The sequence below is a fragment of the Cetorhinus maximus genome, chromosome 20, assembly GCF_964194155.1.
Source record: "Cetorhinus maximus chromosome 20, sCetMax3.hap1.1, whole genome shotgun sequence".
NCBI lineage: Eukaryota > Metazoa > Chordata > Chondrichthyes > Lamniformes > Cetorhinidae > Cetorhinus > Cetorhinus maximus.
Genome location: NC_135898.1, coordinates 27631262 through 27645573, shown reverse-complemented (window position 1 = coordinate 27645573; position 14312 = coordinate 27631262). Strand labels below are relative to the sequence as shown.

General features: G+C 50.6%; 1 protein-coding gene across 1 annotated transcript in view; it reads right to left on the bottom strand.

The window, feature by feature from the left end:
- LOC144694990 (hexokinase-1-like) overlaps window positions 1–14312 on the bottom strand; it is a 222828-nt gene that overhangs the window by 186968 nt on the left and 21548 nt on the right. The window contains exons 5-8 of the mRNA XM_078565820.1: window positions 13436–13535; window positions 13160–13343; window positions 8430–8585; window positions 5861–6094 (exon numbers count right to left, since the gene is read on the bottom strand). Coding sequence (XP_078421946.1) covers window positions 5861–6094; window positions 8430–8585; window positions 13160–13343; window positions 13436–13535 — 674 coding nt within the window. The remainder of the gene's footprint in view (window positions 1–5860; window positions 6095–8429; window positions 8586–13159; window positions 13344–13435; window positions 13536–14312) is intronic.

Here is a 14312-nt window from a genome sequence, read left to right as displayed (position 1 = left end):
AGGAGGTTTAGGGGGAATGTGAGGAAAAAACCTTTAAAGCCAGAGGGTGGTGATGGTCTGGAATGCACTGCCTGGGAGGGTGGTGGAGGCGGGTTGCCTCACATCCTTTAAAAAGTACCTGGATGAGCACTTGGCATGTCATAACGTTCAAGGCTATGGGCTAAGTGCTGGTAAATGGGATTAGGTAGGTAGGTCAGGTGTTTCTCACGTGTCATTGCAGACTCGATAGGCCGAAGGGCCCCTTCTGCACTGCGTGATTCTGTGATTCTATGATCCCAGGCCCTGGAAATCGGGTACACTTCATGTGGGTATGGAGAGGATGGGACTTGACTGCATCATCCACACAGGAAAGAATATCACTTGTTGAGCTACTGAGCATGAGTGGGGGCACATATGTGAGATCATGAGTGGGAGCGCATCTATGTGGGTGTGAGCGGGGATGTATCTGTGAGAGTGTGAGCGGGGGAGTATTTCTGTGAGTGTGAGCGGGGGCGTATCTGTGAGAGTGTGAGCGGGGGAGTATTTCTGTGAGTGTGAGTGGGGCTGTATATGTGAGAGTGTGAGCAGGGTGCATTTGTGTGAGTATGAGCGGGGAAGTATCTGTGAGAGTGTGAGTGGGGGTGTATCTGTGTGAATGGGGTGTATCTGTGAGAGCATGAGCATGGGCGTATCTATGTGAGTGTGAGCGGGGGCATATCTGTGTGAGTGTGAGCCAGGGCGTATCTGTGAGTGTGTGAGCGGGGACGTGTGTGCGAGCGTGAGCTAGGGCATATCTGTGAGAGGGTGAGAGAGGGCGTATCCTTGTGAGTGTTAGCAGGGGTGTATCTGTGAGAGTTAGAGTGCGGGCGTATCTATGTGAGTGTGAGCGGGGGCGTATCTATGTGAGCGTGAGTGTATCTATGTGAGTGTGAGCGGGGGGTGTATCTGTGTGAGTGTGAGCGGCGGTGTATCTGTGTGTGTCTGAGCGGGTGTGTATCTGAAGAGTGTGAGTGGGGGCATATCTGTGTGAGTGTGAGCAGGTGCGTATCTGCGTGAGTGGTGGCGGGTGTGTATCTGTGTGTGTGTAAGCCTGAGCGTATCTGTGAGTGCGTGAGCCGGGGTGTATCCATGTGAGTGTGAGCGGGTGTCTATCTGTGTGTGTGGGTGGGGGTGTATCTGTGAGAGCGAGCGGGGGCGTATCTACGTGAGTGTGAGCGGGGGTGTATCTGTGTGAGTGTGAACGGCAGTCTATCTGTGCGTGTGTGAGCAGGGGTGTATCTGTGTGTGTGTGAGCAGTGGCATATCTGTGAGAGTGTGAGCGGAGGCATATCTATGCGTGTGTGAGCGGGGCGTATTGATGTGAGTGTGAGCAGGGGTGTATCTGTGAGAGTATGAGCGGGTGTGTATTTGTGAGAGTGTGAGCGGGGGCATATCTGTGTGTGTGAGCGGGAGCGTAACTGTGAGAGTGTGAGCGGGGGTGTATTTGTGTGAGTCTGAGCGGGGATGTATCTGTGAGAGTGTGAGCGAGGGTGTTTCTGTTTGAGTGTGAGCCGGGGCGTATCTGTGAGTGCGTGAGCGAGGGCATATGTGTGCGAGCGTGAGCGTGGGCGTATCTGTTTGAGTGTGAGCGTGAGCATATCGGTGAGTGCGTGAGTGACGGTGTATCTGTGAGCGTGTGAGCAGGGGCGTATCTGTGTGATTGTGAGCGGGGGCGTATCTTTGAGAGTGTGAGCAGGGTGCATTTGTGTGTGTGTGAGCAGGGGCATATCTATGAGACTGTGAGCATGGGTGGATCTGTGTGAGTGGGTGTGTATCTGCCAGAGTGTGAGCGGGGGTGTATGTGTGAGAGTGTGAGCAGGGGGTATGTGTGAGAGTGTGAGCGGGGGTGTATTTGTGTGAGTATGAGCGGGGAAGTATCTGTGTGAATGTGGGTGTATCTGTGAGAGCATGAGCATGGGCGTATCTACGTGAGTGTGAGCGAGGGTATATCTGTGTGAGTGAGAGCGGGGGTGTATCTGTGTGTGTGTGAGCGAGGGTATATCTGTGTGACTGAGAGCGGCGGTGTATCTGTGGGTGTGTGAGTGGGGGTGTATCTGTGGGTGTGTGAGCGGGGGTGTATCTGTGGGTGTGTGAGCGGGGGTGTATCTGTGTGTGTGTGAGCGGGGGTGTATCTGTGCGTGTGTGAGTGGGGGTGTATCTGTGTGTGTGTGAGCGAGGGTATATCTGTGTGACTGAGAGCGGCGGTGTATCTGTGCGTGTGTGAGTGGGGGTGTATCTGTGCGTGTGTGAGCGGGGGTGTATCTGTGTGTGTGTGAGCGGGGGTGTATCTGTGTGTGTGTGAGCGGGGTGTATCTGTGTGTGTGTGCGAGCGGGGGCGTATGTGTGAGAGCGTGAGCGGGGGTGTATCTGTGAGAGTGTGAGCGAGGGCGTATCTATGTGAGTGTGAGCGGGGAATATTGATGTGAGTGTGAGCAGGGGCGTATCTGTCAGACTGCGAGCGGGGGCGTATGTGTGAGAGTGTGAGCGGGGGTGTATCTATGTGAGTATGAGCGGGGCGTATCTGTCAGACTGTGAGCGGGGGCGTATGTGTGAGAGTGTGAGCGGGGGTGTATCTATGTGAGTATGAGCGGGGCGTATCTGTCAGACTGCGAGCGGGGGCGTATGTGTGAGAGTGTGAGCGGGGGTGTATCTGTGAGAGTGCGAGCGGGGGCGTATGTGTGAGAGTGCGAGCGGGGGCGTATCTGTCAGACTGCGAGCGGGGGCGTATGTATGAGAGTGCGAGCGGGGCGTATCTGTCAGACTGCGAGCGGGGGCGTATGTGTGAGAGTGTGAGCGGGGGTGTAACTGTCAGACTGCGAGCGGGGGCGTATGTGTGAGAGTGCGAGCGGGGCGTATCTGTCAGACTGCGAGCGGGGGCGTATGTGTGAGAGTGCGAGCGGGGGCGTATGTGTGAGAGTGCGAGCGGGGCGTATCTGTCAGACTGCGAGCGGGGGCGTATGTGTGAGAGTGTGAGCGGGGGCATATCTGTGAGAGTGTGAGCGGGGCATATCTGTCAGACTGCGAGCGGGGGTGTATGTGTGAGAGTGTGAGCGGGGGTGTATCTGTGAGAGTGCGAGCGGGGGCGTATGTGTGAGAGTGTGAGCGGGGGTGTATCTGTGAGAGTGCGAGCGGGGGCGTATGTGTGAGAGTGTGAGCGGGGGCGTATCTGTCAGACTGCGAGCGGGGGCGTATGTGTGAGAGTGCGAGCGGGGGCGTATGTGTGAGAGTGTGAGCGGGGGTGTATCTGTGAGAGTGCAAGCGGGGGCGTATGTGTGAGAGTGTGAGCGGGGGCGTATCTGTCAGACTGCGAGCGGGGGCGTATGTGTGAGAGTGTGAGCGGGGGTGTATCTGTCAGACTGCGAGCGGGGGCGTATCTGTGAGAGTGTGAGCGGGGGCGTATCTGTGAGAGTGTGAGCGGGAGCGTAACTGTGAGAGTGTGAGCGGGGGTGTATTTCTGAGAGTGTGAGCGGGCGTGTATCTGTGTGTGTGGGTGGGGGTGTATCTGTGAGAGTGAGCGGGGGTGTATGTGTGAGGGTGTGAGCAGTGGCGTATCTGTGAGAATTTGAGCTGGGGCGTATCTATGTGAGTGTGAGCGGGGGCGTATTGATGTGAGTGTGAGTGGGGGCGTATTGATGTGAGTGTGAGCGAGGGCGTATGTGTGAGAGTGTAAGCGGGGGCGTATCTGTGAGAGTATGAGCGGGGGTGTATTTGTGAGAGTGTGAGCGGGGGCATATCTGTGTGAGTGGGGGTGTATACGTGAGAGCGTGAGCGGGGGCGTATCTGTGTGTGTGAGCGGGAGCGTAACTGTGAGAGTGTGAGCGGGGGTGTATTTGTGAGAGTGTGAGCGGGGGCATATCTGTGTGTGTGAGCGGGAGCGTAACTGTGAGAGTGTGAGCGGGGGTGTATTTGTGAGAGTGTGAGCGGGGGCATATCTGTGTGTGGGGGTGTATACGCAAGAGCGTGAGCGGGGGCGTATCTGTGTGTGTGAGCGGGAGCGTAACTGTGAGAGTGTGAGCGGGGGTGTATCTGTGTGAGTCTGAGCGGGGGGGTATCTGTGAGAGTGTGAGCAGGGATATATCTGTGTGAATGTGAGCCAGGGCGTATCTGTGAGTGCGTGAGCGGGGCCTTTTTGTGTAAACGTGAGCTGGGGCATATCTGTGAGAGGGTGAGTGAGGGCGTATCGATGTGAGTGTGAGTGGGTGTGTATCTGAAGAGTGTGTGTGGGGGCGTATCTGTGAGAGTTTGAGCGGGGGTGTATCTGTGAGAGCGTGAGCTGGGGTGTATCTGTGAGAGTGTGAGCCGGGGTGTATCTGTGAGAGTGTGAGCCGGGGTGCATTTGTGTGAGTATGAGCAGGGCTGTCATTTATATTTGGCTGTTGAACAATAAACATGTTTCTTTCTTTGAAAGCTTCTTTTGGCTGTGTTTGCTCTGGTAGATTGGGAAAATACTCAAAGATTTGACGATGAACAGTGGCTAGTACTTAAAGAAATACTGCACAGTCTGCAATTGCTCTAAGGCATAAACACCCAAAGGGAAAGAAAGGTAAATTAACCGCAGTAAATTAAAGAAGTTAAAGATTGCATTACATTGAAGGAAATGATTTATAACGATGCCAGAAAACATGATAAGCCTGAGGATTGGGAGCAATTTGGAACCCAGCAAAGGAGGACCAAGAAAATGATTAAGCAAGGGAAAAGAGGATATGAATGCAAACTAGTGAGGAACAGAAAGGCAGACTGTAAAAGCCTCTTTAGGTATGTGAAAAGGATAAGATTAGCAAGGACAAATGTGGGCCCATTACAGGTGGAGATAGGGGAATTTATAATGGAGAACAGGGAAATGGCAGAGGAACTAAACAATTACTTTGTGCCTGTCTTCACAGAAGAGGATACAGAAAATCTCCCAGAAATACTAGGCAACCGAGGGACTTGTGACACTGAGGAACTGGAAGAAATTAGCATTAGTAAAGAGGTAGTACTAGAAAATTTAACTGGATTGGGTTGATAAATCCCCAGGACCAGATGAGCTACATCCCAGAGTGTTGAAGGAGATGGCTATAGATTTAGAGGATGTATTGGTGGTTAACTTTCAAAATTCTATAGATTCTGGAAAGGCTCCTGCAGTTATATAGAGCCTTGGTGAGACCGCAACTGGATTGTTGTGCACAGTTTTGGTCCCTTATCTAAGGAAGGATACACTTACCATAAAATGAGTGCAACAGAGGGTCAGCAGGTTTATCCCTGGGATGATGGGATTGTCCTATGAGGAGAGATTGAGGAGACTGGGTCTGTATTTCCTCGAGTTTCAATGAGGGGTGAAACTTACATTGAAACTTACAAAATTCTTACAGGGCGTGACAAGGTGGACGTAGATAAAATGTTTCCCCTGGCTGGTGAGTCTAGAACCAGGGTCACAGTTTCAGAATAAGGGGCAGGGCACTGAAGGAGGAATTTCTTCACTCAAAGGTTAGTGAATCTTTGGAATTCCCTATCCCAGAGGATGTGGAAGCTCAATCACTGAGCATATTCAAGGCAGAAATTGATAGATTTCTGGAGACTAATGACATCAAGGGAAAATGGTGTTGAGATAAATGATCAGCCACAATCAAATTGAATGGTGGAACAGGCTTGATGGGCTGAATGGCCTACTCCTGTTCCTATAAAAACCTGTCACTTGCCTGGTTCAGATAATTAATATACTCAGAAGTTCAAACACTTTTTTTAAACATGCAGTTTTCAGTCAGTGGATAGGTGAAGAAGGAATAGGAGGCATGCCTGTCATCTCTCTCCTGTCTGTGATACTGTGAAGGTTTTGGATATCTAACTCCTGATGGTTACTTACTGCACACTGTTTCTGTACAGTGACCCAGTTATCCCCACTGTTGTGCGGAGTCGCTTCATTTTCTTGTTGTCCTTGATATGTTGTAGAATAACAGCCAGAGCGGCTGCACAAAGATTGGCTGAACGAAATGAAACAACCTTGCAGATGTGTTTGAAAGCGATTCCGTCTTCTTCTGAAGCCTGGAGTTCCAGATTCTTCAGTACCTCGATTGCACTTTGCAGACCTGTGCTATGACTGAGGAATGACACAGAAATAACAGCACATTACTGCTACAGCCATCGCTTTGCTCAACATCTCCATCCCTTGTCTAATGCCACAGTAAAAGTGAAAGTGCCGATGGTGGGGCCTGACAGTAACATAGGATAGACAATCCATTCTACAAACTACAACTCTGGTTGGTGTGATGTTTATTCCTATTACACATCACACTTTCACCTGTTAGGTTGCAAGATTTATTTCATAGGCAGATACAGTGATTAATCATAGAGCACAAGGAACCATAGGCATCTCTGTCCACTAGAGAGAGACATTTGGTTATGTGGCTTGAGGGGGAACAATCCACATCAAGCATGGGGCAGGCCTCCATAAACAACCACAGGCTGGGACAGGGGTTCAACTTGTACTCTTGGTGTCATTCTGCATCACTCTCCAGCTTACAAAGAACCCACTGGATTGTGTGCCATCTGATTGATGCACTGCAGATTGTCCACAAGTGTTCTGGGGCAGCACCCTCCAGAGTGGTTACCTCATACAGATAGAAGGATAAGGCTCACAGAGGCATGTCATTGGCAGTGCTTGCTAGTGCCCTCAATGCCTAGCCCACGTTCCCCCCCGTCACTCCCAGACAGCATCTCAGCTGTGTGTGTGGAAGGGTCAGGGACCCACAGTGACCTGTCCACCTGTAGACTGGATGGGCTGCAGTGAGGCTATGAGGCATCACCTTATCACGTTGATTAGCTCTTTTCTGCATGTGCCCTTGTCAATGAGGCCCATGTCCCCTGAACCATTCAGTGAGGTGAGTGTGAGCAGTTGAGGGTTCACTTACCCTGGCACAGTGGGTGAGGTCATTTATCCCCTTCCAGCATTGCAGGGCTGTCCTCTGCTCGAGGCCCTGGGCACTGACTGCCCTGGAGACTGACTCCCATGCCAGGCTGGTTGCTCTGCTCAGCCTCCACCCCCCTCCTCTTGGACTCCACTTTGTCCAGCTGGACAGTCAGGGAGGCATCGCTAAGTTTAGGTGCCGGAGCTCCCTCTCCCCTACGGGCATCTCATCCCTGAAGGTTGGGTCAGTTGATATCCGGTTGCCTTTTAAATATGGCACCTGTCTATGATGGCAGGCGCATGCCATACAGCCTTCCCCACCACACAATACGTGGGGTAGGAGGTGATGGAGGCGGGAGGCGGGAGGTGAGGGACTGCATGATTAATGAGGCCAGGGTGCAGTGCCCATTCCCAGCAGGCTCCGAGGCAGGGAGCGCTCCGCCACCCGGAATGGAAAGTTCTGCCATAAGGCATTCTGCACTCCCGCCAAGGTCTGCCTCACCTCGCCCCTCCCTCATCTCGCCCCTCCCTCACCTCGCGACTCCCTCGCCTCCCACCCCTCTCACCTCCCCGTCTCCCTCACCTCCCGCCTCCCTCACCTCCCGCCTCCCTTACCTCCCCGTCTCCCTCACCTCCCACCTCCCTCACCTCCCCGACTCCCTCACCTCCCCGTCTCCCTCACCTCCCGCCTCCCTCACCTCCCGACTCCCTCACCTCCCGACTCCCTCACCTCCAGACTCCCTCACCCTTTGCCTCCCTCATCTCCTCCTCCCTCACCTCCCCAACTGCCTCACCTCCCGCCTCCCTCACTTCTCCATCCCCTCACCTCCCGCCACCCTCACCTCGCCGTCGCCCTCACCTCCCCGCCTCCCTCACCTCGCCATCGCCCTCACCTCCCCGCCTCCCTCACCTCCCCACCTCCCTCACCTCCCACCTTCCTCACCTCCCGACTCCCTCACCTCCTGCCTCCCTCACCTCCCGCCTCCCTCACCTCCCCGTCGCCCTCACCTCCCGCCTCCCTCACCTCCCCGTTGCCCTCACCTCCCCGCCTCCCTCACCTCCCCATCGCCCTCACCTCCCGCCTCCCTCACCTCCCGCCTTCCTCACCTCCCCGTCTCCCTCACCTCCCGCCTCCCTCACCTCCCGCCTCCCTCACCTCCTCGCCTCCCTCACCTCCCCCCTCCCTCACCTCCCGTCTCCCTCACCTCCCCGCCTCCCTCACCTCCCCGCCTCCCTCACCTCCCTCCTCCCTCACCTCCCCGTCTCCCTCACCTCCCCACCTCCCTCACCTCCCCGTCGCCCTCACCTCCCGCCTCCCTCACCTCCCCGTCTCCCTCACCTCCCGCCTCCCTCACCTCCCGCCTCCCTCACCTCCCCGTCGCCCTCACCTCCCGACTCCCTCACCTCGCCGTCGCCCTCACCTCCCCGTCGCCCTCACCTCCCCGTCCCCCTCACTGCCTGGCCCTCCAGTAAGGTGCGATTTTGAATACTGTTCAGTACCAGCTATTGTTTGGTCTCTAGCTCTTACTTCTCTATAGCAACAAGATCACTGATGTTAATGGCTCCTTTGGTGAGAAGTTTGGATGAAGTCTTCCCTTTGAATAACATGCCGTTTCGAATTATTCTGACCAGGATAATCCTCACTAGTTCTCCTATATACATTGCTGAAATCATTTTCTCAAACCTGAAAAACCATAAGGAAAAGTAGCTTTAATTTGGTTTCACAGAATAAACTCACTGAGCATTTTGTCTCTTCCTCATTTAGGTTCTTTATTTTGTCTGGCACATAGCCCAACAGGTGCTAGTGAGCCAACGAGTGGCAGTTGACCAACCTTATCTTTGTTTCACCATTAGTGAACCAAGGCAATGATTGTTGGTTGTTCAAACATAGGGAGAGAGGAAGTATTAAGGGGATTAGCATCCTTGCAAATGAATAAATCACCAGGGTCAGATGAAATGTACCCCGGGTTGTTAAAAGAAGCCAGGGAGGAATAGCGGAGGGTCTGACCATCATTTTCTAATCCTCACTGGATACAGGTGAGGTGCCGGAGGATTGGAGGGCTGCTAATGCTGTACCTTTGTTTAAAAAGGGAGTGAGGATAGACCGAATAATTACAAGCCAGTCTGTCTGACCTGGGTAATGGGCAAATTATTGGAATCAGTTCTAAGGCAGGATAAACTGTCACTTAGAAAGGCACAGATTAATCAAGGGAAACTCTTTCGAGTTACCAACAGTCACAGATTGCAACTCTTTTCGAGTACAATCACAGTTCTTGGTTTCCGGGAGTGGGACATGAACCCACAACCCTCTGATTCAAAGGCGAGGGTGCTATGAACTGAGCCACAGCTGACACCTCAAAAGCATGGATTTGTGAAGAGATAATCGTGTCTGGCTAAATTGATTGAATTTTTTAAGGAGGTAACAAGGAGGATTGATGAGGGTAGTGTAGTTAATGTGGTCTACATGGATTTTAGCAAGGCTTTTGACAAGGTCCCACATGGCAGACTGGTTAAAAAAATAAAAGCCCATGGGGTTCAGGGGAATGTATCAAGTTGGATACAAAATTGGCTCAGTGGCAGGAAACAAAGGGTAATTGTTGAGGGTGTTTTTGCGGTTGGAAGGCTGTTTCCCATGGGGTTCCGCAGGGCTCAGTACTAGATTCCCCACTTTTTGTGGTGTATATATTAATGATTTGGATGTAAATGTAGGAAGGATGATCACGAAATTTGCAGGCAACACAAATATTGGCCGCGTGGTAAATAGTGAGGAGGATAGCTTTACTCTGCAGGAGGGTGTCAATGGACTATCATTATTTAGTGAAAGCCAATCTCCAGAGCCAAGACACCTCCTCTTCATTAACTAAGTTTAAGGTGATTCGCCTGCCACTTAGTCTGTAGAGGGGATACTCCTCAGTAGTATACAGCATTGTTTGTGTCTCTCCACAAGTGCACATGCGGTTTATACTGAGGCCCCAGCAGTGGAGGTTGGCTGCACAGGGACTCTGACTTGTCCTGAATCTGTTTAGCAAGGACCACTCCCACTGTGGTAGATCAAAGCCTGCTATTCGATAGGTGGCGTTTGTCACAAGAAAGTTATTAGTGACTTCCTTGGTCCAAAGAATGTCTGCTGGTAGACCTTGCTCAGGGAGATTACCCCATATGGGGCACCGAAATGGAAGGTGGGCAGCAGGTGGATTGAGTGTATCATTGTGGAGTGGTAAGTGAGGTGCAACATGGATTGTTTCAAACAGCTTGTGGGTTTTCGTCAGTCAGCAGATGTGTGGGGGAGTGATGTTGGTGAGGACAGGAAGCCAGGGGAGTGGTGTTGAGCGAAGAGTTCCAGTTATGATGCACATTGTTGCACTTAATTGAATGCTAACAAGATATGTGCACGTTGACCTGTCAGACAAGAGCACATACTCTGCTGCGAAGAATGATAGGGCAAGTGCTGAGGTCTGGAGTGTTGTGGCAGCAACACCGCCCCACATAGATCCAACAAGTTTGGTTAATAAATTGCTTCTGGTTTTGACCTTTGCTGCTCTTTTCTTCAGATATTCCCGGAAGGACAGAGTCATCCACAAGTATGTTGGGTTAGGGTCATGTTTTAGTGTCTGACCATCCATGTAAATATGTGATTCTTTTCTGGCATTGGCATTATGGAGGTGGAATACACTGGATATCGTTTTAGAGAAATTCAATGTAAGTCGCCATGTGCTGCAGTGGCTCATCAACTTTGTAACATCTTCGTTAAGGATCTGATCCAGCACGCAGAAGGATGGGGCTTGGGTGGCACAATAGATATCATCAGCATAGATGAATTTACGGATGTGGTTGTTGGCAGGTCATTTGTATATATGTTGATCAGCATTGGGGCTAGCACTGAACCCTGTGGTAGTCCATTGGCCAATCTTCTCTATGCACTTTGCCCTTGTCCAAGATGGATTTTAAATTGTCTGTTGTGAAGGAGTGCTTCAACAGCTGTCCTGACCCAGATTGGAACTCTGGACAGTTTTCGGAGCTGACCAGCATGCCACACTGTATCGTAGGCAGCTGTGAGCTCCAGCAGCACCACACCTGTCTTCATTTTCAATGTAGGCGGTAAGTGCCAGAATTTGACCATATGTGCTGTGCCCTTTACAGAAACCAGCTTGGTCGACATTAAGGATGGTCTCCACTTCTGGAGATGTACATTGCAGGACGAGATGCTCAAAGATCTTTAAGAACACAGAAGGTAATGAAATCAGTCAATAGCTAGCTGCTAGTATGGGATCTTTTCCGGGTTTTGGTATGGCAATGACTTTTGCCAAACACCACACCTTTGGGAGTGAGATTGAACTGATGATTCTTGTGTAGAACTGAGTCAGCAGAGGGCTGAGTTGTTTCAGGAATTCTGGTGCAGCGTTGTCAAATCCCGCTGCTTTGCCGCGTTTCAGATTCCTCAATGCTGCCTCCAGTTCTGTGATCTTGAAGGGATCAGGACTGCCATGTTCTGCATGTTGCTGGTGTTGTTTATTCAGTTCATTACAGATGGGTGTGTTTTGTTTTCCTTATCCAATGGTGCCGTCATTACATTGATAAGATGGTGAGCAACTTACTTTGGGATGCCTGGTTGTGATTTAATACAGGTGATTTTTGGGCTGGTCAAGTGGGCAGGAAAATGGCAAATGGAATTCAACCTGGAGAAGTGTGAGGTGATGCATTTGGGGAGATTAAACGAGGCAAAGAAATACACAATAAATGGGAAGATATTGAGAGGTTCAGAGGAAGTGAGGGACCTTGGAGTGAAGGTCCACAGATCCCTGAAGATAGCAGGACAGGTTGATAAGGTGGTTAAGAAGGCATATGGAATCCTTTTTTTTATTAGCCAAGGTATAGAATATAAGAGTAGGGAGGTTATGCTGGAACTGTATAAATCATTAGTTCAGCCACAACTTGAGTACTGTGTGCAGTTCTGGTCACCTCATTACAGAAAGGATGTAATTGCATTACAGAGGGAACTTTACGAGGATGTTGCCAGGACTGGAAAATTGCAGCGATGAGGAAAGATTGGATAAGCTGGAGTTGTTCGCCTTGGCTGTTCCAAGGAGGCTGAGGGGAGATTTGATTAAGATGTACAAAATTGTGAGGGGGCTGGATAGAGTGGATGGAAAGGGCCTATTTACCTTAGCAGAGAGGTCAGTGGCTAGGGGGCATAGATTTAAAGTGATTGATAGAAACATTAGACGGGAGATGAGGAAACTGTTTTCACCCAGAGGGTAGTAGGGATCCGGAACTCACTGCCTGAAAGGGTGGTAGAGGCAGAAACCCTCAATTCATTTAAAAGGTGTCTGGATATGCACCTCAAATGCGTAACCTGCAGGGCTACGGACCAAATGCTGGAAACTGGGATTAGGCAGGTGGCACAGACACAATGGGCAGAGTGGCCTCTTTCTGTGCCACAAACCTTCTATGGTTCTATGAAACAGGGCTTCATAGTCAAGCATGGGCCTGTTTGGGCCTAATCTGCACACACATTCTATCTAAATACAGTCACTGGATAGAATCAGGAGACAAAACATTGGTTCATTTCCCTCTTCCTAATTCCATAGCTTCATAGTGACCACTGCTCATCCACTGAAGATCAACGTGCTCAGCACAGGACAGGGATTAAAGCCGGAACCTTTAGGAAATTGTTATGTTCTTTCTGTCAGGTCGCTTTGCACACGAACACGGTTGTATGCCTATATATAAAAACAAAAAACTACTGCGGATGCTGGAAATCCAAAACAAAAACAGAATTACCTGGAAAAACTCAGCAGGTCTGGCAGCATCGGCGGAGAAGAAAAGAGTTGATGTTTCGAGTCCTCATGACCCTTCAGCAGAACCTGAAGGGTCATGAGGACTCGAAACGTCAACTCTTTTCTTCTCCGCCGATGCTGCCAGACCTGCTGAGTTTTTCCAGGTAATACGGTTGTATGCCTACCTACTGGGGGGTGAGTTGGCAAACAATAAAGTGCAGAAGCAGAGATCAATGTAAGATGAAGCACATGCTGCTTATTTACACAAGTAACAGAGCACTAACACAATATGTACTTCTCCAACAGACCCTATTCTAAACTACAGATTAACAATGCTACACAGCCATTGGGTAATACAGTCATGTGGTAAAGCTGCTCTTAAAGGTGTATTGCACCTCAGATTACCACAGAAATGTTAGAGGTCAGGAAACGGTCATGTCAAATGAAGACTGAGTCACAGGAAGGTTCAATGTTGACTTACAGCTGTTTCCCTGGGTTGATGGAGCCAGCATCTACTTCCTTATCAAACACAGTCCGGATGTCGTCCATAGAGCCATCATCCCCAAATGCTCCCCATTCTGTGTTGATGCACATCCTTCCTTCATCGCCCTCCGCCATGCTGATGTGTCTCAGCTCCTCCATGTAACAGGCATTAGTACCAGTACCTGTGGAAGACAGATTGCTGCTTCAACACCTCGATTTCATGTATGAAGGGAAATGTTTAAAAACTGAAAAGTGATTACAAACTCCTTATTACCAATAACAACGCCAACTTCACAGAGCGGGTCATCAAATCCACAGGTCATCATGGTTCCCACGGTATCATTCACTAAAGCCAACACATCCACTTCATACTCCTAATAAAACAACACATCTTTGTCACTGTGATAAAACTGGGTGGCATTCCACTTTCTAAAGAACTTTCATTGGAAGGAGATAGGAAATAGGAGCAGGGTTTGTGATATTTGTTTATGTTAGTGCTGGGAGTGCAAAGCTCTGCACCTTGTCTATTCGCTGTCCCATCAAACCCTCCCAGGACAGGTACAGCACGGGATTAGATACGGAGTAAAGCTCTCTCTACACCGTCCCCATCGAACACTCCCAGGACAGGTACAGCACGGGGTTAGATACGGAGTAAAGCTCTCTCTACACCATCCCCATCGAACACTCCCAGGACAGGTACAGCACGGGGTTAGATACGGAGTAAAGCTCCCTCTACACCGTCCCCATCAAACCCTCCCAGGGCAGGTACAGCACGGGGTTAGATATGGAGTAAAGCTCCCTCTACACCGTCCCCATCGAACACTCCCAGGACAGGTACAGTACAGGGTTAGATACAGATTAAAGCTCAGTGTACACTGTCCCTATGATATTTTTCATCCCTAACCACAAGTTCATAAAATCATAAGAAATAGCAGCAGGAGTGGGACATTCGACCCCTCGAGCCGGCTCTGTCACTCAAGAAGATCATGGCTGACCTGATTGTGACCCTAACTTCACTTTCCTGTTGGAGGTCCACATCCTTTGACTTCTTCGTCGATCAAAAACCCACACACTCATCTCAAGTCCCGTAGTCCACACTGGAACCTACTCCACACCCTACAAACTGGTGACAACCCCACCTCTCCATGATG